Below are 25813 nucleotides of genomic sequence, written 5' to 3' on the forward strand. Positions count from 1 at the left end.
GATGAACAAACGGATGGATGGACAAGGGTAAATTTACAGGTCCATTCTCCTTTTGTCGGGAGACTAAAAATTAATTCTAGCAAGGTAATCTTTCCCCCAATGAGTAAACTCTCAGTCTAAATAAAACCTTTGAAAACTCAGCAAAGTCTCCATTGTGTTTCATGCATGAGTAGTTTTGTTTGTCTAGCGAAACAGATGAAGCGATCGACAACTACGAGAGGATCCAAGCCTACACATCAAAAGATGATGTAGAAAAGAATGAAAGACCAGCATCCGTGCATGTATAAAGACATGATTGCTCACAGGCAAGAACATACAAAAGTGTGAATTGCACATTTACAAAAACTATGTGCAAAGTTTCATTTAATATAAAAGGCTACAAAATAGCTCGACAGAAAAAAACACATTTTTAAAAGAAATAGAATTTTTAACAAGGCATGAAACTTAAATTGTATTTATATGTTAAACTGCAGTTTAAAAAGTTGGTTCTTTTTCGAGTAAAATTTCCTGTATTTATACTTACTTGTTGTCTGTCCAGAGAAGACCCCATAATTCTCTGTGCATCCCTTCAGGCCGTTTAAAAGTGGGGTCATTCTTTTTGTTTTTATTCTAGAAAGAGAGAGAAAAAAAAAACAAAGATAAATGTTTTTATAGTTCAACGAGAGCATGATTATAATTGATAAAATGATATAAAACAATTAAAGTGTGAAAGCATAAACAGAAATCAACTTATAATTAATATTAACATCATGTATGTCAATATAATATTAGCATCATGTATGGCAATATAATTTGCTGATAAATCAGCACAGGAAAACCTATTGTCCGATTAATCGGTAATCAGCCAATTTGATAATTGGTACATCTCTAGTTTTGACTCTAGCTAATGGCACTCAAGTCATATTTTTTTTACTTCAGACATCACTACTATATATTAGGTACAATATAATAATCAATAGAGAAACAAATAAATGATGATTAGTGATTAATATGAACATGAGCTTGTGTGTCACTGCTCCAACTGTTTATCATTCCAGTTGTTATGCGGGTCAAATATTATTCTCCAAACCAATCAGCCCTGCAACAAAGGAATTCTCCCTCAAAAACAAAAACTACAAAACAAATTTGTAAACAAATAATAAATGTTTACTTCTTTGGCTATTACAAGTGGTACTCACCTTTCCAAGGTTTAATGGCAGACTTGCAGAGTGAGCCTACTCAAACCGAAACACACAAATCCTATTGATACAGTCCGTTAGCCAAGAGCCCCCATCTGGGCCCAACCTGTCTGGAGAGGCACACTGGCTTAACTGCCCAGCAGCTTTAAGAAAAATCAGCTGCCAGTGTTGACTATTCAATTCCTTCTCTAGAAGGGACAAAAGCTTTGATCACCTCCTCTTCTTATCTCCTGAAATCGTTTCACCATTGATTCTGGACTTTGTTCGTGTGATGACGATTTGATCACCCAGAAGTTGACCACACAAGATGTCCACTGAATATATCATCCAGACAGTCTCCATTCATGGGGCTTATCTGCAGATAATCTTAGACATCACTTTTCTCACAAAGATCAGTCCCAGTATTGCTTTCCAATTCAACAAGGCACTTATGGTGATAAGTCATAGTTACAGCATTCATCACGTCCTAAACATTGGCTGATCAGACACAGCTATTCAAGGCTGCTTCTGTTATGAGTACAAGTCATTTGCAGTTCCAGCGACAGACCCTGTAAAGGTGAGGGCCCAGCATCAGTGCAGCATTCTACTTCACTGTCTCAACCCAGGTTTTAAGTTAACCACTGCAACGTTTCTTCCAGCCAAGTGGTGGAGCTGGATCGATGGCTTCATGGATGAAGTCACCTGAGTGTTGTCGAAGGCCATGGCTGAACCAAGATTTTGGGAGGGGAGTGGATCTTGCAGTGAGTGCGAATTATACTGTTGTAATGAAGCACTTAATTTTGAAAATAAAAGAAATATCTCCTGGATGGTCAAACTCAGGCAAGAGATATTTCGGTCTTTGTGTACCCCACTCTCATCCTGTGTCCAACCGTCTATCACGTGCCACTTGTATGCACCAGCAAAACATGTTGTGCAACCAATGTTTATATTAATTATGTCATTGCAAAAATATAATAGTTTATTTTAAATTATAGCATTGGTGGATAAATCCAGATACACATGGTAATAAATCTATAAACAGTTCCAATAAACATTGGTAAGAATATCCAAAATGTACACCATTTCATGTAAATTGTCATTTTAATATGCTGGGATTCTCTTTCATAACAAAAATCTTACAATGCACTCGGACATGCACAAGTTTATAAACTTCCAACAGGTTTTCTGTTACTTATAAAATTAAAACATCTTTTACAAATGATCTGAGTGCCTCATTTAATAATCATCAAATTAATTGGGATTAAAAATAGTAAAACCATTTGTATTTATCTAAATAAAATATTTCAGATATACACACTAATATTATTGATATCAATTGCCAGATTACTGTTATCTATTAAAAGATTAATAATAACAAACTTTGTTCGTTTTAATAATTTTTGAATAGAAAAAGTAGGCTTAATATCAATGTCAAAGCAAGAAAAGCCTCAACTATATATATATATATATATATATATATATATATATATATATATTGTATTCTGTGTACAGAAAGTTGTTAGATGAGATAAGTCATTGGTACCGTCGGTTTCAAGCCCGATAATTAGGACCGTTTTAGATACCCATATCAAGCTCTCCTCAGCCAATACCAATACTCATCTCAGAGAACTTAACAACAATCCAATGACTTATCTCATCTAACAACTTTCTGTATACAAAATACAAAATATAAATACGCTCTTATTTTTTGGGTTTTTCTTTTAATTGAGCACTCTGCTGGATTTCTTTTTCCAAAAAAACTAATCACACATATATATATATATATATATATATATATATAGGATTCTCACATTGTATTAAATTCTATACTAAGTCTAATTCTACTTAGTAGGTTATTATTGCCCAACAATATTTGTATTAAAAATATAGTTCAGACCAGACGTATGGACGTCCAGTTTTATTATAAATTTTGTTTTGAATTTAGTGTCTACTACTATTATACCTATAATATTATTTTGCGTGATCAGATTGATTTAAATAATAGCTCTTTGAAAGTTATTTTTAGTTTATCATGACAAATTCACCATTAGACAAAAAAAGCTCAACAAAAATAATTTTTAAACCTAAATTACCTTTTTGTCATCCAATAACGTCTTCCTGGTCATTGGAAGGTAACGAGGATCTGCATCTAATTCCAAAATATCTCGGACATCATTTCCTGCAGCCATGGTTACAACAGCCTAAGGGAAACTGTATAACAAGTTGAAAAACAATGAGAAAAATATTTTTCATAACAAAGTATAAAACACAAAAAGCATTTATGATAATGTATGATTTAAGGGAAAGGAAAGGGAGAGATTGAAAGATACAGAACTGTGATTGGTCAAAAAAAGATCATATGATAGAAGACATTTTTTGCATTGGCAGTTAACACAAAGCTTACATACAAATGACTATGTGAGATTCTCTTCCTTTATTATCCTAAGGTATATTCAATGGTACTCATGCAGAGAGTGATCCGTGCTGAAATAATAACGTTATTATTTAAAAAGCCATTTTTAACATGGGGAGGGGAGGGTGTTTTGTACCTATTCTGTACTTTAACCTTACAATTGAATAAAAAACATATAAAACTTTAATTAAACGTTGAAATACGATTTAAAAAATAGCGCGGATCACTCTCTGCATTAGCACGTATTCAAATTATGATAAATGAAAATAATATGTTGGTCCACACACGTGGAATCTAAATGGAGTGACTTAAATGTGTCAAAAATATACGCGGGCTTGCGCGTACAAAAAATGGCCACCCGTGATAACATATAGAATTACATGGCTAAATATTTGGAAAACTACTTGTTTTTCGTCTAATTTTAAATTTTCGCCAGTACTACACTGTGCCAGTTTGGTACGCGAATGCACATTTAACAGCCTTCGTTTATGCTCGCACGTAGCGTAAACGAAGGCTAGGCTGTGAAATGGAAAATAGTCCTAGAGTTCAGGGGTTAATACCATGCAAAAGAAATCAAACAAAAAAAACTTTTTAGCTAATAAACACACAAAAAACATGCCCCTTCTCTCAAGTGGTCAGAAAGTGGGTGCTCATTTTAAGTTAAATTTACATGGAAAAGTGATCACCCATTTTTCAAAAAAAGTAATTTCTTCATATCATAACTATTTTTTGCGACAGAAACGAAACGGTTTGCAGAATCGTTTTTAGCACACTGAAATCTACAAAAAAAATATTTTTTCTATACGAACATGAGACGGGCCGTAAAGTAAAATAATACCGAAATCGGAGGGCTCTTACTGTAATAAAAAGGAGGTAAATATTTTCTGAAAACCGAAAATCTTAGGCTAATTTAGCAAAACTTAATTTTCTTCGAAAACTGTTTTCATTAATAATTACTTTTCCACCTTATCGTTTTTCGTAATTGTTGGATATTTTCGTTACCGCGACATGACAATTCAGTAGATACCAATACAATATTTCAACGTTTGAATTTCGTTGCTGGAACAACGAAGAAGGTCTCACGACAAAAGGTCGGTTTCAAATGAAATGAAGGTAACGAATAACTAAAATAAATAAACTTTAAAAAAAAAAACTTTGAATTTTATAATCGTCGAGATAGTAAGAAAAAGTAAGTATTAAAAGGAACAAAGAATTTAAATGTTTTAAATTAAAATGATTCCGATCTCTTAAAATAATTTGAGAGAATCATGCTGGAGTCGAAACTAAAATAAAAATAAAAACGAAAATAAAACGTAGAAATAATTTATTAAGAGTTACATAAACGTATATATAAATCTCCAGATCTTAACTAGATGCATTCAACTAAAGGTAAATAAAGTTTAAAAGGCATAAATAATCGATACTTACGGTAAATAAAAGAAACCTACACAGATTATACGACGTTTACTGAAACATTGTACGGTGACGACCAGAAAAATGACCCGTGTTATGGAATAAAGAGACGTAACTCTTACACACAGTTGCCTATAAAAAGTGAAATTTGGTTTCCGGTTTGCACTTGATGGTTTATTAAATTTGAAGCTCTTTTTTTTTCAATTATTTTTAGAATTTAACTATTCATAACTTTATATAAAGGATAACACAGTTAATTTGTATTGACTTAAGTTATAGCTGCTTTATAAATTGCATTATTAAAAAGAGAATAATCACATAAGCCAAAAATACATTACACGCACTTAAATACTACTGTATTTTAATTTAATTTTAGGGTATATATTAATTTTGCTGTTTATTTTATTATTGAGTAAAAAAAAATAAACAGGTGACTTGAAGGCCGCTGCAAACAGTGTGAGATAAATTTGAATTATATTTAAGTATTTATTGCATAAAATAAGAAAATGTGATTGTTTTGAATTTGTGGTACTTGTGCATGTGCACTTGTGCCACCGTGCTGAAATAATAACATTATTTTGAAAGCCATTCTTAACATGGGGAGGGGAGGGTGTTTTGTAACTATTCTGTGTTTCCACTTTAACAATTTGATTTTTAAAAAGATATCGTGAAGCTTGAATTTAACCTGAAATAAAATATAGCGCGGTGGCAAACGTGCACAAGCAACGAATTTGTTTATAAAAATATATATTACTTTATTTAATGTTTATTGGTTTCTTTAATTTTTTTTAAGAAATATAGAATTTTCCAGACACCTTTTTGCCGCGTACGAAGAGTCGCATGTTCTTCTGATTCACGATTTTATTTTCGTGTAAAAGCAAAACATTTAAGAAACAAAAAAAATGCTCTGTTATTTAAGTTTCCAACCGGTGTTATGCCACGACGAAATTGAAGTTTGTATGAACTTTGACCTTACAACATAATCGCTTCTGTCTTCCGATATCAGCTTGCTTAAATTTATTAGTTCACTTAATAAATATATGCACTAACAAAAGGACTAGCAACTTCGTACGCTGGCAACATGTTATTTAATTCATCACTATCTACTAGTTATATTTTATCCAGAACTTTAACAAAACAAAAGCAAACTTTTTTAGTTCCACCCTTAAGCAAATTGAACTTTTTATCTTATTGTTGTTATAATAAAACAATAAAATCAACCACGAAGCAAGGACGACTTAATGGCGATGGATCTAGCAATTGCAACAACCACCTGTCCTTATCTCAACGGAGGGGATGGTGTTCTCAAAGTTCAGCTGAGCCAACAAAAGAATTCCTAAGAAGTAGAAAACGTCAAAAGTTCTCTGAATTACCGACTTCGTTGGTAAGAATCGAGAATCCGCACGCAAAGAATTACCAAAACAACGTTGCAAAATCACGACAGTTGATTGCTGAATATGAAGCCGTCCGTAAAGCATCTTTAGCAGGGGGTGGAGCCCGGGCCATTGAAAGACATGTCAAGTTCCATCGAAAACTTCTCGCAAGAGAACGAATAAAGTTGCTTCTGGATGATGATGATGAGGATTCTTTTTTGGAACTTTCACAAGTGGCTGGAATGGGGATGGAATATGGAAATGTCCCCCAGGCTGGAATGTTAGCAGGTAAGTTGCAGTTTATATTTAACTTTCATTTATTCATCATTTGTTTCTTTAAAAAAAAATGCTAGTGCTTGTTAAAGTACAATTTTAAGCACAAAAAAAACATTACGTGTTTAATTGTCATGCCGAAAATAGTAATATATCTAAAAATTACGAAAAATCATCGAATAGAAATTTATTTCTAGTCACAAGAAATTTTTGCAGAAAATTGGGTAAAATCGCATTTTTCTTGACGTTATAAAGTAGACGGTAGTAGTCTAAACACAGGGGACATAACTCCGAAAGGAATATTTTAGATTACTTGTGTTATGGCTGCAATATTTGTTGTCTATAAGCGATAGACTTTTTTTGGTAGTCCGGAAGAAAGATAGAGCCTGTTTCCTCCGTTTGCCTATAGGTGGCGTTAATGTCTGTCCACCCAGTTACGGAAGCACAAAATGTATATAATGGCACCCTTGAAATAAAAAATGTTTTTGTTATATTTTAATTTTAAACATTTTTTTTTTTCAAACATATTTACGTTTTTTTTTTTTGTTTTTGCAAACATATTTAAGTTTTATTTTTTTCAAACATATTTACGTTTTGTTGCTTGATTATTTTCAAACATTTACGTTTTTTTTTTCATTTTTCATATTTATTTTTTTGTTGTTGTTTGTTTTGGAAACATTTACGTTTCTTTTTTCTTTTTCCAAACACATTTACGGTTTTTCTTTTTTTGCAAACATATTTTTTTGTTCGCGACAAGTAGTTTTCCTCATATTAATACCTTTATTATCCAGTGTATTCGGTATTGTTTTCACTGGTCGCCATATTTTTGTGCGTGCATATCGCACAAAAATTATTTTTTAACTAAAATTTCTTCATTTTCGTTTTCAACACACCTACACAAGTGATCATTTTAAAGGATTTTTTAGGGTGTAAAGATACGGCACATTTGTTTTAACATTTTATGTGAAAAAATATGCTATATAAAAAATAAATAATTGATAAAAAAAGATTGACGTATTTTTATATACTTTTTATAAGGGGGGGGGGTGAAAAAAACATTGATTTTGTTTTAAACATAATATTGCTTTTATCATAAACTTTTCAACTTCAAGGTAAGAGAAATAAAAACTTGAATTTAACATAGCGCGGTACGATACGTACATAGGTACTGTTAAGTATTCTGCACTTTCATCTAAGAATTGTAAAAACAAAAACGTAAATGTTTGAAAATAAACAAGCAACAAAAAAAATTTTTTTAAATGGAAAAATAAAACTTAAATATGTTTGCAAAAAAAAAAAAACATGTTTAAAATTAAAATATAACAAAAACATTTATTTTTATTTCAAGGGTGCCATTATATACATTTTGTGCTTCCGTAACTGGGTGGATAGACATTAACGCCACCTATCGGCAAACGGAGGAAAGAGGCTCTCTCTTTCTTCCGGATTACCCTTTTTTCTTCTTCTTCTTCTTTTATTTTTGGCAAATGTGTATTTCAGCAGTGTAAATTATTTGAGAGACAAAAATAAAAATTATTTATTTTTATATAAAGCACATTAAGGCTGAAATAAAACCTGAAAAATTTTAATTTTTATTATTTTTTTTCAACAGTTTTTATGAGACTAAATGTACAACAATCGAGACCGCCATCTTGCTTTGAAAATTTGGCCTCTGTAAGGCTTCACACATTGGCCTTTTTGATGCCAAATTTGGCCATTTTTACGCTCTTGCATGGAACCATGGTCCATGCAAGAGCATAAAAATGGCAAATTTGGCCTCAAAAAGGCCAATCTGGCAATCCTTAGAAAGGCCAAATTTTCAAAACAAGATGATGGTCTCGATTGTTGTACATTTAGTCTAATAAAAAAAATGTTGAAAAAATTAAAATTTTTCTGGTTTTATTTTAGCCTTAGGGTCTTATAATGTGTTTTATATAAAAATAAATACTAACTCGGGTCGGAAATAGTTGGTGCACAAAAATTTCCAGTTTGGTCAGAAATACTTTGTGCATAAAAGTTTCAAGTTTTATAAGGCAGTGCTTTTGAAAGGAAATACAGGTTAATCAAATAATTATACTTAATTAAATTGACAATTGATTGTACGCATATTCTTACAATGTATGATTAAATAACTATAAAAAAATAATGCAAAAAGCTAAAACATCTAACTATTTATTCAATTGTGTTAATTTACTTTTCAATTCTTCTGATATCAAAATTGAAGTGGGAAGTTTTCCTTTTCTTTCTAGCTGTGCTTTTGACATATGCTGAAGCCTGTAATTGTTGCCACCATCAGCCAAAATTATTTCTTCCATTGTCTCCTGCAATGTCAGGAAAATGTTGTTCAACTTTGATTTTTCTAATTCTTGAAAGCTGGTTTCAACTGCTTCAATTAATTCATCAATATTCTTTGGAGCCTTTTGGTGTTGAATGGATTGAATTGTATTGAAGTAACCTAGGTCAAGCACATTCAGATCCGGACGGTTTGTGGGCTGGTTAACCAGTTCAATGTTCAACCCTAATCTCTCCGATTCTTGTTTGAACACCGGGCCCGCTGGATGTACATGTGGCTTAGCATTGTCTTGTTGAATTATGATTCGTTGTGCAATGGATCCACTTGGCCATTTGTTCCGGGTGGAAACAAGGACCTTTTCAACAAGAAATTCACGAATCTGAATTTTCGTGATTGTATCAATGACTTTAGTTATCATTGTTCCAGCAGGCCTGTTTCTGCTGTTACGTTTAGCCGCCTCTTGTTTGACAAATGGCCAAATTCCAATCTTCCCGTCAAAGTAACATTTGCGATGTGGATCCCAACGAGGTCGAGCCACAGCAGCAAGAAACATTACCTTTGTAATGAAATGGTTGCTTTTAGTGGTTCTTAAAGGATCATGTTCGTCTTTGCCCAAATAAAATTTCCTTGCATTTTGCGTCATGTAAAACCATTTCTCATCAATATGTATGACATCAAACATTTCTCTAAAAGTTCCTCCATTTAAATACAACTGCAAACGGCAAAAATCAATGCAACATTTCATGTTTTCTATTATGAGAAGCGGTTTTACAGCATTTGAATGTGCCCGAATTTCGCCATCTTTCATCCTTGCAATTAACATTGTCTTAGGTATTCCACGTGCTTGAGCAGTAGACCTCAAAGTGGTTCTTTTTCTCAAGGGAATAGTGTTTATTTTTGCCAACTGTGAACTATAGTCCTTCTTTTTTCGGCCACAGACGGTTCAAAGAATCCATTGGCACCGATATATCAGACAAACTGTCTAGTGCTCATGACCAAATTCTGCCTACAGTATTTCTTCCTATACCAAATTTTGTGGCAACATCTTTGATTGCACCTCGTTCTAGGATGCGCCCTTTAGACCTTTGTAGCAATGCTTGCAGAACTGCTGTTTGTCTTGAATTTGTCAATTCTCTCTTATCACTTCTGTTTTTACCTTCCACATTGGCATCAACTACATTTTCCATATTTATATAGCCACTGCGGGTATTTTTAAAAATAGATTATACAACCGTCAACAAAGTAATGTGCATAAATTAAACTCTAAATGACTTTTAGGATGAAAACTATTCTTTTTCAATTAAGCACGCTTAATGTTTTAGGGGGTACTACCAGTTACCCCCTAAAACATTGAAATGGTGTGTGACAAAACCTAAAATGCAGACAGTTTTAATTCTGCACCAACTATTTCCGACCGGAAATAGTAATTTTTATCAATTTTTGTCTGTCAAATAATTTACGCCGCGTAAATATACATTTGCCTTTTTTTTTTCTTTTACTTGTACAGCTTAATCAAGACATTAAAAAATGAAATATCGAAAAAAGTTTAAATTGTATGTATCCATTATGGAATGAATTCTCCAAAAAAAAAAAAAATTCACTTAATTTCATCAAGTAGTTTTTTTTTGTTTTTTTTACAGCGAAAAAAAAATTTATCATACCGAGCAAAAGGTTCGATTTTTAGGAAGAAAAGCTAGTATTAAAGATGGGGAGGGAGTGTCGGCGCTTTAAACTGAGTTATCTCCCGGTGGTGTGTTAAAAAAAATTCAAAGATATCTACCTTCAATGTGCTGTCATAAAAGCGTGTTTTTCCGCTGTAAATACAAAAACAAAACAAAAAACTACTCGATCAAATTAAGTTAAGTTTTTTTCCAGAGATCTTCAGTCCAAAACGGATACGTACAATACAACCTTTTTCAATATTTTCATTTTTTTAATGTCTTGATTAAACTGTACAAGTACCCTTTTACTATAGTAAACAAACACGCGTATTATTTCTTTTGTGTATTTATAGTACTCGGTAAAAATGGCACCGGAAAGAAGAGTATCACTAAAAATTACACAAATAAATAAGGAAAAATGACACGAATGAATAAGGAAAAATGACACAAAGAAAGAATTCAAGGTGCTTGTGTAGATTGGTGATTTTTTAAACTAACACATTTCAAATGAAAACTTTAATACATACTTAGGTGTCCTGTCGAAATTAGTATAAATTAAAAAAAATATATATGAAAAATGATCTAGTAGACGATGTGCTAGGTGTATTCTTAACAAAAGATCATCTACAAAAACGTTCTAAGATTTTTTTTTGTTTAAAAATGGCAGATCTTTAATTTAAGTCAAGTTTTTCAAACTGAATTGGTTGCAAAACTCTTCTACATTAAAACATATAAAACTTGATAATTTGATAAATTTTATTTGTACTTGTAATTATTTTTCTACTGGATCATTTTTCATATAGCCACCTTGGATTTAGTGTTGAGGTAACATGCATTTGTCATTATTTATTTTATTTTAAAGTTCTGCAGAAAAAAATGTAATGAAAATAAAAACGAAGAAACAACTGAAACAAATTTCTGCTTTTATTTTTGTTAGTTGATAATGGGATAGTTTTGTAGTTTGCTTTTTTGTCGATGATGTTACCAAGAAGTCCATGCAGGTGTAAATAGAATGCTGACATCTCATACATGATAGTGTGACATGTGGAGCATGTCATGAACAATTATGAGAGGGTTCATTTCATGCTGCATGTGATTACATATGCATCAGTTTTTCACAGATTTAAAAGCAGACGTTAAATTTGTTTGCGAATCAAACGTAAATACTTAATAAGCCTCAACACATACGAATAATCAGTGCAATTGAACCTAACACTCCGATATAAAATGGCTGATCAAAAATGTAAAACATGCTTAACAAAACCTCATCTAGCTGTAACCACTGTCGATAGTTTCCTTTTCTTTCTTTCTCTAACTAAAACTAAACGAAACTTCCATAAGCAAAATTTCTTAGAATTGCCTGTCTGTGGAACATGATAGCACAATATCGCAATAATTTTCTACCTTATTGCTTTTCATGATTCTTAGATATGTTCATTATTATGACATGACAATTAAATAGATACTGTTGGTTTTATTTGAAATTCAGTATTTCAAATTTTCAGATTTTGCTCTAAATAACAAAGGAGAACCGACTTACCTAACCCTAACCCTGACCCTGACCCGATTTGTCATATTAGGTAACTTCTGCTAAACATACAATGATCCATAAAACAACTTCTCATACCCATTATAAGATGAAAAATCAAGATATTGTATGAAAATAAATGTCATACAGCAATATTTGTGTTGTCAGTTTATATTTTTTTCTGTGTAAAATCAGGATGTTTGCAGTTATTTGCTTCATCTGAAACTAATGACAATGCCAATAAGTCGATGGGAGCTCACTAAACTATGATTAAAGGCAACATGCAAGATTCTTTTATCAACCTGAAGAGTTATCCCTATATATATAATAAAAGTGGCGCAGTGTTTCCCCCTCTGCACCAAACTATCGTAGGCAACAACATATGCCACATACAAATCTATTATGTCTACACTATTAGTCAATATCTTATATAACTATAGAACGACATTTTAGGCACTTAAATCTGTAATGATAAAACCCTAGATTTAATACTAGGAACGACCATTACCATCATCATCACCTGCAGAGGAAGTAGTTCTCATTTTCCCCTCTATTCACTAAGTCCTCCCACCATTTCCCTCCTACACCACATATTTTTACTTACAGAGTACTTAAATTGAGACCCCACCCTACGTAACTGATCGGTAAACTCATAGACATAGCATTCACCCTCCATTCGTCTAAACAAAAAATACTAATGTCTCCCCATACATGTTCCTTTCACTCTGATTGGCTATTACTTGACATTCTATTCTGGATTGAGAATAATCCCGTTATTTAACAAACACTTCACCAAAATGGCAAAAATATAGTAATGAATACTGTCTCGGTGAGACACAGGCCTATAAAACATTCCTCTGAAAAGAACACTTTTAAAACAAAACTAAAAGGGTCAGGTGCTTGGGCACCCCTAGGACCCCCTTCCCTCTGCACTTCCCATTTTGCTTTCAGTTTCGATTCTAGCTTATAGCACCCAAGTCATATTTTTTTTTTACTTTTGACATCACAATAGAAAACTGACTATGATAATATACACAAAAAATTTGGATAAATTTAAATATATTTAAGAGTATTTTACAAACAGGCAACGCCGGATGCCACTGCTAGTCTTATATAAAGTTCTCTTGTCAGATTTTCAAAGTTCAACCTAAATAGTATTTAAGCTAGCAAATCAAACTTTGTTTCTGACTAGCCAATTTTCATTTGTTACCGTTATAACTTTGCAATATAATAATTAATGTACTTCAATTTATTTATTTTTAAATTAATCCAGCGGCTGGTACTTTGAAATAGTGTTACATAATCACCTAAAATAAAAATCAGCAAGGGGAATAATTCATAATTGTAATTGAAAAATATAATAGCAATTGTCTATTTTACAACTAAAATTTTATTTTTTATTGTATCAGTTTAAAAATGTGCAAAGAAATAATTTTTTTTTTTAAAGAAACATCACAGTTCTGTAGGTTGGATGTAGTGTGAAACTGCAGTAAAATGTAACGATAAGTTTCTTCTATTATTATGTGCATATACATGTGCATAAAACTAGGGGAGGTAATTCAGTATATATTAAAGAGAAATTTTTTTTTTTTAATTATTATTACATTTTCACCCTAAACAAAGCACATTGCCACTTTGGTGTAGGGGGCTACTATCAGGGGCAACAACTACTGGGGTACTATGTAGAGATTTGGGCAGCAAGATGTCGATTCACGTTGCACTTGAACTTCTGCACGTCAGTACAGTTGGGGAAGCAGGGACCTGGAATGGAATTCCAAAATCTAGCGGTTCTGGGGAAGAAACTACTGGAGTAGAAAGATCTTTTACATCTAGGGATCTCTACAGTGTGGGGGTTGGATTTTGCAGCCTGTCGGGTCTGTCGAGGGTGTTCACGTCATGGGGCCACAAGTGCTTGCAGTTCGTTAGAGCATTCACCATTAAAATACTTGTAGAACAGGCAGAGGGATGCAACGTTTCGTCGATGGGACAGAGGCTGAAGTGTAGATTCCAGTTCAGGGCCTATCAAATTTGCGACTCTCTTTTGAACCTTGTCAAAGAGCAAGAGACTAGTAGCCGATGCACCAGCCCAAATATGACAGCAATACTCCATACATGGGCGGATGGTTGCCTTATAGAGGTACAGGATACTTTAGGGTGTTAGTAGTTTTCTAGCACGGTAAAGAGAGACCACCTTCCTTGCAGCGGTCCTGACAATGCCTTCAATGTAATTGTTCCAACTCATGTTTCCTGTGAACGTTAGGCCAAGGAGTTTGAAAGATATACTCTCAGATAAAGAGTTGTTGGCCATTGCTATAGGTGGTAGAGAAGGTTTCTTGTAATTATTGAATGAAACTAGTTTATATGTGTGCATATCTTTTCACCAAGTGAACAGGTATTATACCAAACGTCGGCAGCAGTTAACTGGAAGCATTAGTATTTCTTGTAACTAAAGCAACAATTGTTTTTCCAAGTGCCTTTTAATTATAAAATTTGTAGGTAAGTTGTGAAGCAATGAAAAAGTATACTGTAATTTTTTTTACAACACACTAGTTCTAATGATGATAATTTTTGAATAAGGTGGAAGTTTTTTATTTAAATATATTTGTTATAAGCTCTGTTTTTTACATTTCCTGATGTGCATATATAAAATATTAGTGTTCAAAATGCCAACCTCATTTCAGGAATTGGACGCGTGCATGGAATCGATTGTCTCATCATGGCAAACGAAGCAACAGTAAAAGGTGGCAGTATTTATCCAATTGGAGTGAAAAAGCAATTGCGAATCCAAGAAATTGGTCTGCAGAACCGGTTGCCTTGTATTTACCTTGTGGATAGTGGTGGTGCCTTTCTGCCTTTGCAGGTAAATAGCTTTTGTCTTACAAGGTGGTATAGTTTGCCTGAAGCATTGTGGATAATATGTATATAGAGGAAGTCATAAAAGTTTCTCACAATGTAAAAAGTGTGTTATATTCGTATATCCCTCCATATTTATGAATAATCCAGAAAGCAGCAGCAGCGGCTGCGATAGTTAATAATGACGATGCTAAGACAAAGATGTTCGTCGAGTCAATACAAATGAACTCAATATATACACACAACAATTTCAAAGCCCATTCTCTCACATACACACATCAATAGAATAGCTCGCACATCACTTCAACCAAGAAACCCGCCAGATAAGGTTGCACAACAAAAGAGAAAACCAAAATGTAAAACACAAGCACCGTAGTAAACACAACTTAGGGAGCATATTAACGCAAATAAGTATTACACAAAATATTGTAACAATTCAATATTGACTAGGTTACATTCACAAATCTTTCAGCTTTAAATTGATATAACCCATGCATACATACACCAAACAGACGATTTCCTACAACGCATTAAGACACAATAAACAAACACAATTAAAATAGCAAAATGTAAGCTAATTATCAATTTGCCCTTTGTTTTCAACTACGTCCGTGAAACCACTATAAAAACAGTAGCCGTCGCGACAAAAGGTTAGTCGCCCAGAGTCACAGCAAATCTACAGCATGGGATAATTATGGACTCCGTTGGATTCCTTCCCGACATTAAATCCACTCTCACGCACATCATCCTTACAAACTTTTAACACTTTGTTTATTTTTTACTTTCTCGTTAAGTTTAATTTTTATAAATAAACGATTTCAAAATCAATCATTTAAAATTTAAATACATATTGTTTGTCTGGTTCCTTCTCGCCACCATACGCTTATTCATAATATAACAAGTGGAAATATGAAGTGATTTTGGTGCTTATTAAGATAGTCAACAAATCAATTTTTTGAATATGTCATTTACCTTTATACATTAAGCTACAGGTCTTTGTGGACAATTCTTGTATGAATTTTAGGAGTCTTACACTTGTTCTTGTTTTTAGAAATATCAATTCTTGTTTTTAAAAAGATCAATCTGTTTGTTTTTAAAAAGATCAATCTATTTGTTTTTAAAAAGATCAATCCGTCAACTATCGTAAAAAATGCGAAGTGATTTTTTTTTCTTTTAAGTAAATCTTACTTATAGTCACAACTTGTATACTGTGGTCTAATGTATGTTCCATAAATTGTTTTAGATGGAATGAAGCACAACTGTACACATTAGATCACTATAAGTTGCGACTAAATAAAATATGATTTACTGAGCAAAAAGCATTTAAAAATCACTTCATTTTTGTCCTCCTTTTCAACACCAGCCTATTTCCATGTTTTGCATTGTGACTTCTGTATATAACCTTTTTTCTATTTTGTATGGATTTTGTATGAAACATAATACAAGAAGAATAAAGTATTTAAAAGTATCCTGATGGAAATAAATATTGAATGATTGCATTGGTCACGTGCATGGATTAAGAAGTAAGAGAAAAAAGGTGTAACATCTTTTTTGCAAACTTTCATTTTTACCCTTTCTTCTGACTGCCTACTCCGTCTCGATATATACCTCTACTCTCTCTCTCTCTCTCTCTCACACAGCCTTATCTGGTTACACATTAGGTTATTTAAATATTAGAGTAAAATGGGTTCTGTTTCAATTATTTTATCTAAGCCATGTATATCACTTCATATTTATAAAATAAATGTGTTAAAAATGTTCATGTTAAGATGAAAGATAAACATAATGTATGGAAACCATTAATTATAAATAATAGATTAGCTCAACTTATATATATATATTAGAATATGTGTGTCGGTGAGGACACTTCTCAACCTATATACTCAATAAATTTTTGATCTACAGATTTGCAATTTGGAATATAAGATAATCAGACATGTGGAAAACTTTTTAATTAGTTTTTATCCAAAATAAAGGGCTGCTAAGAGGTAAAAATTGAAAAATTGGTACATAGGGGGGGTGATCAGATTTTTATCTATTTTCAACTGTTTCACGAATGTGCATGGCACTGTTGTGAAACATAACAGCTTCTTTATGTAAAGAATAAGTAGGTTTGAAAACACTTTGTAAAGATCGTGTCAAGTGGTTTAATGATTATGGTACTTGACTCAATGTCTAGGTTTTGATTTCGAGCGTGAGTATTTTTTGTTTTTTTTACTTACAAGAAGTGAACTGTCTAGAAAAAAAGCAATACTCGCATGCACATGCCTCAGTTTCTGTATTAACACACCTTTGACGTTATATTTATGTGTATTTTATGACCGAGCAATGCCGGGTAGCCTTCTAGTGTGTGTATATAAATATATATACAGTAATAAATAGTGATCTATTGTGATATGTAGTAAAATTGTACATCTAAAAACAAGAACAAATGTAAGACTCCTAAAACTCACACAAGAATTGTCCACAAAGACCTGTAGCTTAATATATAAAGGTAAAATGAATTTCTAGAAGTTGATGGTTTAATCCTCAGTGCAGGAGATACTAAAAAGAATACAATTGAAAATTGCTTAAGACTTTACTTAGCTATGACTGATGGAATTTGAGCATGCTACTACTGTGGATTAAATAAAGGGTTTTGTTTGAAATTTCATGTAAAAAATTTCCAAGTTTGACAAAATACACCTGAAGAAGTTCAGCCGTTGAATAACACTCAAGATGAGAACGGTTAGTTCTAATAATTCCAATAACAGAAACACAATATGTATATCTATCTATATATCTATAAAAGTGAATGTGTCTGTGTGTCTGTGTACATTTCCCTACGCAATAACTCTGTCAAGTTTTAGTCTACAGACTCGAAATTTAATATACAGGGTACTGAGATTTGGAAAAATCGATGTGATCGGGTTTCGGCCAGAAATTTGATTGTTAAGAGGTCAAAGTTCAATGATTTGATCTTTGAGAACTCTACTAAACTCCTCCGCCAATTTTGGGTCTAAGCACTTGACATTTTAAATGTAGGTAACTTGGACATGGATCAAACTTTTTAATTTGACTTGAGCCCCAAAAATTAAATGTTAAGGGGTCAAAATTGGGGTCAAAGTTTAAAAAATTTTGACCTCTGCGGTCTCTACCAAATTACTCAGCCAATTTCTGGTATAAACATTTGAAATTTTACATAAAAGGTACTCAGAAATAGGGCAAGCTTTTAAATGAGTTTTGGTCGAAAATTTGAGCTGTCAAGGGGGTCAAAGTTCAAAAGATTTTACCTTTACTGTGTCTACCAAATTCCTCCGCCAATTTTGGGTCTAAAGACTTGAAATTTTAGATGTAGGTAACTTGGACATGGGTAAAACTTTTTATTTTGATTTGAGACCAAAATGATAAATGTTAAGGGATCCAAACTGGGGTCAAAGTTTTAAAAAATTGACCTCTGCAGTCTCTACGAAATTACTCAGACAAATTTTAGTCTAAACGTTTGAAATCTTACATATAAAGTGTATTCACACGTAGGGCAAATTATGAACAGCACATAGGGCCCGAGCAAAGCCGGTCTGAACTGCTAGTAGTATAATAAAAGTAAATAAAAAGAATCTATTTGAACTTTTCATTCAAATTGATACACTGATTAATTTTAAATTGGCTTGCAATTTAATTTGTAATCTCTACTTGAAATCATTGAAATGAAACTAATCAATGAGAGAAAAAAATAAGAAAACTACCTCCAGCAAGCTCTCTTTCTCTCATTCACATACACATAAATACAAACTATAAAAGAAATGTTTCATTTATTGAGCATTGAAAAAATTATTCTTAGAACTAAATAAAATCTTAATGAACTTTTCAAAAGTTAACTAAAATAGTAATTTGTTTGAAAGATACTATTGTTGGACAGTACAAAAGTGGTTTCAGCAATTTTATTGTAATGATGGTTGCTTTGAAGATGAAGAAGGTAAGCTATGGTCATGGATTCTTGACAATGAGTATTTGGAAGCAAGTGTTAAAAAAATAATAATAATGCCAAAGTGTCATAGAAATGTTTAAAGCAATTGATGTCAGTATTTCAATGATGTCCAGTCATTTGAAATAAATTGATAAGATGAAAAATGCTGATAAATGGGTGAAAAAATGTTTTGTAAATCAGTCATTATTTTCCGAACATTGGAATATTTTCACTTTCATTTTTTTTTTTTTTTTGCAAAGTTACATGTTCTTATTTAAAAGATGTAGTTCATCATTACAGGAATAAAACTTATTTAAAAGATGTAGTTCATCATTACAGCAATAAAACTTATTTAAAAGATGTAGTTCATCATTACAGCAATAAAACTTATTTAAAAGATGTAGTTCATTACAGCAATAAAACTTGTTTAAAAGATGTAGTTCATCATTACAGCAATAAAGCTTATTTAAAAGATGTAGTTCATCATTACAAGAATAACACTTATTTAAAAGATGTAGTTCATCATTACAGCAATAAAACTTATTTAAAAGATGTAGTTCATCATTACAGCAATAAAACTTATTTAAAAGATGTAGTTCATCATTACAGCAATAAAACTTATTTAAAAGATGTAGTTCATCATTACAAGAATAACACTTATTTAAAAGATGTAGTTCATCATTACAAGAATAGCACTTATTTAAAAGATGTAGTTCATCATTACAAGAATAACACTTATTTAAAAGATGTAGTTCATCATTACAAGAATAACACTTATTTAAAAGATGTAGTTCATCATTACAAGAATAGCACTTATTTAAAAGATGTAGTTCATTATTACAGCAATAAAACTTATTTAAAAGATGTAGTTCATCATTACAGCAATAACACTTATTTAAAAGATGTAGTTCATTATTACAGCAATAAAACTTATTTAAAAGATGTAGTTCATCATTACAAGAATAGCACTTATTTAAAAGATGTAGTTCATTATTACAGCAATAAAACTTATTTAAACGATGTAGTTCATCATTACAGCAATAAAACTTATTTAAAAGACGTAGTTCATCATTACAGGAATAAAACTTATTTAAAAGATGTAGTTCATCATTACAGCAATAAAACTTATTTAAAAGATGTAGTTCATTACAGCAATAAAACTTGTTTAAAAGATGTAGTTCATCATTACAGCAATAAAGCTTATTTAAAAGATGTAGTTCATCATTACAAGAATAACACTTATTTAAAAGATGTAGTTCATCATTACAGCAATAAAACTTATTTAAAAGATGTAGTTCATCATTACAGCAATAAAACTTATTTAAAAGATGTAGTTCATCATTACAGCAATAAAACTTATTTAAAAGATGTAGTTCATCATTACAAGAATAACACTTATTTAAAAGATGTAGTTCATCATTACAAGAATAGCACTTATTTAAAAGATGTAGTTCATCATTACAAGAATAACACTTATTTAAAAGATGTAGTTCATCATTACAAGAATAACACTTATTTAAAAGATGTAGTTCATCATTACAAGAATAGCACTTATTTAAAAGATGTAGTTCATTATTACAGCAATAAAACTTATTTAAAAGATGTAGTTCATCATTACAGCAATAACACTTATTTAAAAGATGTAGTTCATTATTACAGCAATAAAACTTATTTAAAAGATGTAGTTCATCATTACAAGAATAGCACTTATTTAAAAGATGTAGTTCATTATTACAGCAATAAAACTTATTTAAACGATGTAGTTCATCATTACAGCAATAAAACTTAATTAAAAGACGTAGTTCATCATTACAGGAATAAAACTTATTTAAAAAATGTAGTTCATCATTACAGGAATAAAACTTATTTAAAAGATGTAGTTCATCATTACAAGATTAAATCTTATTTAAAAGATGTAGTTCATCATTACAGGAATAAAACTTATTTAAAAGATGTAGTTCATCATTACAGGAATAAAACCAAAAGCAAACAGAAATGAAAAACTGCAGTTTTCTATTCTCTTTTCCCACACTGCAACACAGTATCTCATTGTGTCTAAATAGGCAATATTATCACGCACACGCGCTCAGATAACTTAAACAGAATCAGATTATTTCTGTTCAATAATATTTATTTACAGACCAATCTTGAATTTAATAATAGAATGTCTTGAGACATGTTATTAGAGAAAATAAGTAATAATAGTCACTATTTCAGTTATAGACACCAGGGCTACCATTTTTCTTTTTTTTTCTTTTTCTTTTTTTTTGTTTTTCTTTTTTTTGTTTTTCTTTTTCTTTTTTTTCTTTTTTTTCTTTTTCTTTTTTTTTCTTTTTCGTTTTTCTCTTTTTTCTTTTTTACTTTTTCTTTTCCTTTTTTCTTTTTTGTTTTCTTTTCCTCTTTTCTTTTTTGTTTTCTTTTCCTTTTTTTTACAAATCAATCTTGAATTTAATAATAGAATATTGTGAGAAATGTTACATTTTCAAGCATTGAAAAACAATTGTTTTAAAAGCTAAATAAAATCTTAATCAACTTTAGAAACAATTAACAAAATAATAATTCATTTATAAAAAAAAACAGATTCAAATGCTATTTCGAACGTGAGCACACAACTACTCCCTCTTACACAAGTTTCAGTGAAATAAATATAAGTATATGACACAGTAATTAAAAAATAACAAAAAAATGTTTTATTTCAATAAAGAAATGAAAAGAAAAATTATTAAGTAATATGGAGTATTTGAAGCAGCAGCAGCAGCTAATAGTGAATTCTGAATTGCTGAATAGCAGTTACTCTGCCTACTACCTTCTTTTTACCTTCTTATTTGTTCCTCTCCTCTCACCTCTTCTTTATATTGCAATTTACGCCAGACATACATACACAGACATGACAGTTTATTTCAATAAATATATAATTTATAGAACAAAATCAAAAATAAATGATCACAAATTTGATAACTATAATACTTGGTTGACATTCCCTTTGCTATTTTTAATGCTAGGACCCTTCTAGGCATGGCATTGATCAGTTGACGAAATCACCTTGAGGAATTTCTTGCCATGTCTGACACAATAATGCTAAAAGTTCAGGCTTAGAAGATGATTTCCTTTTCTTTTTGCGATGGTTCCAGTCTAATATGCCCCAAAGGTTTTCAATTGGGTTCATATTTGGGGACTGAGTTGGTTGGCCATGGAAGTTTATTAATCCCTTTTTGGCTCAACCACTGTTGTGTTGCCCTAGCAGAGTGACAAGGAGCTCCATCTTCCATAAATAGGGAGTTAAGTTCATTTTACCACTTGAGAAAATTGGTAGGAGTCCTTCATGTAATATTGAAACATATTTAGAAGAATTGATGTTTCCTTCACACTCCATCAGGTCTGAGTCACCATCACTCCAAATTGCACCCCATACCATAACTAAGAAAACCCCATGTTTCAGTGTTGGCTGCAGTGTTTTTAAGTCAAACTCTTGCTGAGGGAGCCGTTATACCCATACCCTTCCACTGTTGGGAAATAATGCAAATTTTGACTCATTAGAGAAAATGGCATTGGTTCAAAAGGTCAAAGGTCTCTCCATGTCACAAACCCAATCTTTTCTGCACTTGATATTTGCAGAAGGAAATAGTAGTTCCCTTTTTGCAGCTCTACCATAGTAGCTTAGTTTGTGAAGATAGCTGAGAGCTGTTCTGGGACTGACACCATCTTATGTTACATTGCCAGAGGGTTTGCACAGAGGATCCTCCTCAACATTTCTTTTCACATGATGCAAGGTTCTTTCAGAGGGCCTGGGGTGACCTGGATGAGGTTTTGTACACTCTTTGTCCTCTCTTGTGAATTTTATGATCACTCTATTAACAGTGGAAAGGGTATTGAAAGATTTCCTGCTATTTTGTTTGACTAAGATCACCTTCATGTTGACCCCATGATTTGTCCTCGTAGAAATTTTGATAGGTCTGATGCTCCTTTGGTCCGTAGCATGCTTCAATATTGTTAAATGCAATTTTAATGAGGGATGCTAAGTTATTTCAGCACTATTCTTATCTGTAAATATAAATAAGCATTTATTAATCTTAGGAAAAATATTTATCTTAGTGTTGTACATTGACTTTTATTATATAAATTTCATCATTATTAATTTATTTCTTTTTATTCGTAATATATATATATATATATACACATTTCTATGAAAACATTTTTTATTCACTTATATGTCCTTTTTATGTATACAAATCCTTATTTAAGTTCAATGTAATTACAGAACATATAATGAATAAATGACAAAAGTCTATATTTCAAATTTTTTCTAAAATTCAAAATGATGTAATGAAAGAAAACTATAAGGTATTTGCAACTTCTCTTCCAATTTTCAGATTTTTTTACTCTTGTCCAAATGCATTTTATTTTCTTTTGGTGGATTGATTGTTGCTATTTCTTCTGATGAGTTAAGGGCAAAATAAATTCACTGATTGATATATATAATTGTGATTGATTTTGTGCTACAAAACAGATACTGTCAAGAATTTTAAGTGTCAACTGAATTAAAGGAATAAATTGTAAGATGGTCAACATCATGAAATTTGGAATATAGACTTTTGTCATTTATTCATTACATATATATATCTATAATATAAAGCTGAATGTGTGTGTGTGTGTGTGTGTGTGTGTGTGTGTGTGTGTGTGTGTGTGTGTGTGTGTGTGGTCACGAATAGGCTCCTATATGGTTGACTATTTTAAAAAACTGATTACATATAATGATAGAAGATGTATTGAGACACAGGAATGGGTATGTTTGATCTGGCAGAACGGAGGTTCATTAAAATTGTGGGGTCTGCGTTCGCGCCTGGTCCGCAAAGTATGGAAATAAAAAATTTTAAAATTAAGAAAAAACGTTTACAAGTGTTTTTGATATAGATGTACATAAGAATATTTTGATAAGTATGTTTTAATTTAAATAGGGATGGTATAATAAAATTGTGGGGTCTGCGTTCGCGCCTGGCCTCCATAGAATGGAAATAGGCACAAACTTTAATAAAGACTTTTCATATCTATCTGCGTTAGTATACTTTGATAATTATGTTTCAGTTTGAAGAAATATGGTATGATAAAATTATGGGGTGTTCATTCACATCTGGCCTCCATAGAATGGAAATATGTCACAAAGTTTTACAAGGTTTTTTAATATAGATCCGCAGAATATTGTGATAAGTGTTTTGGTGTGAACAGGTATGGTATAATAAATTATGGGGTTTATCTATTTTATTTTTACTTTTACCATATTTTGCTTTGGTTTTGATACCCCCAAATTCAACCCAAATTCCTTCCTTTTCATCAGACTTTCATAAATCAGTGTCCATTTTCTGTAGGCTGTTTTTGAACCCAGTCAACAACGTGTACTTTTGCTAGTGTATATATATATATATATATATATAATTTTATTTATTTATTTATTTTTTTTCTCAAGTCTGAGATATTTCCTGATAAGAATCATGGTGGAAGAACATTTTACAATATTGCTGATATGAATTCACAGAACATTCCACAGGTGAGTTTTTGCTATTTTTTTTTTTTATCTTATATATGTTTATTGATATACTTATTCATTTTTAGGTGAATCATTATCAACCCTTATCGTGATAAATCAATAAAACATGTATAAGCAATATGTGTGGCATTAGGTTTTATTTTCTTTATTTGGGAGGAGTAGGGGTGGTTTCAGAGCTGATAATGAAGTTTACAAAAATGAAAAGTTATATGCCCACTCTACTCATTTGTGTTGCCTAGAAAATGTATTTCATTATTCATAATAAGTTCATTAGTTTAGAAACTTATCCTGCCTATACATATTATTAATACTTACATGTACTTAGTTAATATTTTATTACATAATATAAATCCAAATCTAATGTAAAGCAATTCTTTTTTCTATCACATTTTTTAATTTTGCTTATTTAAAACAATATTGAAGTGGTGCGCTTTTGAGTTACACACCTAAATGATAAATTTTATAAAAAATAATGTGCCCATGTTACTCACCATGTTGTCTAGAATATATATTTCATTATTAATAATGATCCGTTTGTTGGTTTAGGGTAAATCGTGTGTATATATATATATATATATATATATATATATATATATATATATATATATATATATATATATATATATACACACTCATTATTTATTTTTACATAAACAGTATTATGTTTCAACATATTACTACTTATGTAAAAACAAATAAAGAGTATACCCTGCTCTACTTTGGTATTGAGCACTCTTGTATTAACCTTGTTAAACTTCATTGGTTACTTAACCTCTGAAAAACAATAACCTCAGATTATACATATATATATATATATATATATATATATATATATATATATATATGTAAACAAATTTACATGATCGCGAGTCTGGACATGCAATGTTTTTGGCAAATAGTTGATTAAAACCAGAAGTCCTCATCAGATGACTTAATAAATGGTTGCTTTTTGCAGGAGAAACTGATCCTCAAAAGATTTTGAGAAGAAACCAATCCTCAAAAGCAAGAACCAATGATTTGACCTTTGAAATCTCTACCAAACTCCTCTGCCAATTTTGAGTCTAAACGCTTGAAATTTTAGAAATTTGAACAAATTTTAGAAATTTGAACAAAGCTTCTTTCTTAGAAGTGCACGCCTGTGAAACTCTGTTCCGTGTGCCTGTTTCCCACCTGACTACAACCTGGATGTCTTCAAGTCCAACATAAACAAATTTCTGATGAACCGCCCCCTTAAGTAAAACACTTTATAAAATCTCCAATACTAACATACTGTACATGCAATAACCCTTATCCCCAAGTGGCTTCCGGGCCTTGATAAGTGGTGACTACCTTGTAAAAAAAAAAAAAAAAAAAAAAATTTA

At 31.4% G+C, this 25813-nt stretch overlaps 2 protein-coding genes across 6 annotated transcripts in view; one reads left to right on the forward strand and one right to left on the reverse strand.

Moving 5' to 3' along the window:
• LOC145292129 (DNA methyltransferase 1-associated protein 1-like) overlaps nucleotides 1-6490 on the reverse strand; it is a 33083-nt gene extending 26593 nt beyond the window's left edge. For 2 of the 5 annotated variants that reach the window (XM_080138266.1, XM_080138238.1), the window contains exons 1-3: nucleotides 4999-5125; nucleotides 3251-3368; nucleotides 524-609 (exon numbers count right to left, since the gene is read on the reverse strand). In XM_080138266.1, coding sequence (XP_079994392.1) covers nucleotides 524-609; nucleotides 3251-3346 — 182 coding nt within the window. In that variant the 5' untranslated portion in view covers nucleotides 3347-3368; nucleotides 4999-5125. Of the gene's footprint in view, nucleotides 1-523; nucleotides 610-3250; nucleotides 3369-4998; nucleotides 5126-6356 lie in introns of those variants that run through there. The other 3 variants (XM_080138274.1, XM_080138248.1, XM_080138257.1) reach the window with 2 other exon arrangements.
• The window catches only part of LOC145292119 (biotin-dependent 3-methylcrotonyl-coenzyme A carboxylase beta1 subunit-like), a 74655-nt gene continuing 54769 nt past the window's right edge, over nucleotides 5928-25813 (forward strand). Inside the window, exons 1-3 of the mRNA XM_080138227.1 lie at nucleotides 5928-6644; nucleotides 14793-14971; nucleotides 24372-24452. Of these exons, the coding sequence (XP_079994353.1) occupies nucleotides 6065-6644; nucleotides 14793-14971; nucleotides 24372-24452 (840 nt within the window). The 5' untranslated portion in view covers nucleotides 5928-6064. The remainder of the gene's footprint in view (nucleotides 6645-14792; nucleotides 14972-24371; nucleotides 24453-25813) is intronic.

This window comes from Euprymna scolopes, chromosome 2 (assembly GCF_053919585.1).
Source record: "Euprymna scolopes isolate OS-2025 chromosome 2, ASM5391958v1, whole genome shotgun sequence".
Classification (NCBI taxonomy): Eukaryota; Metazoa; Mollusca; class Cephalopoda; order Sepiida; family Sepiolidae; genus Euprymna; species Euprymna scolopes.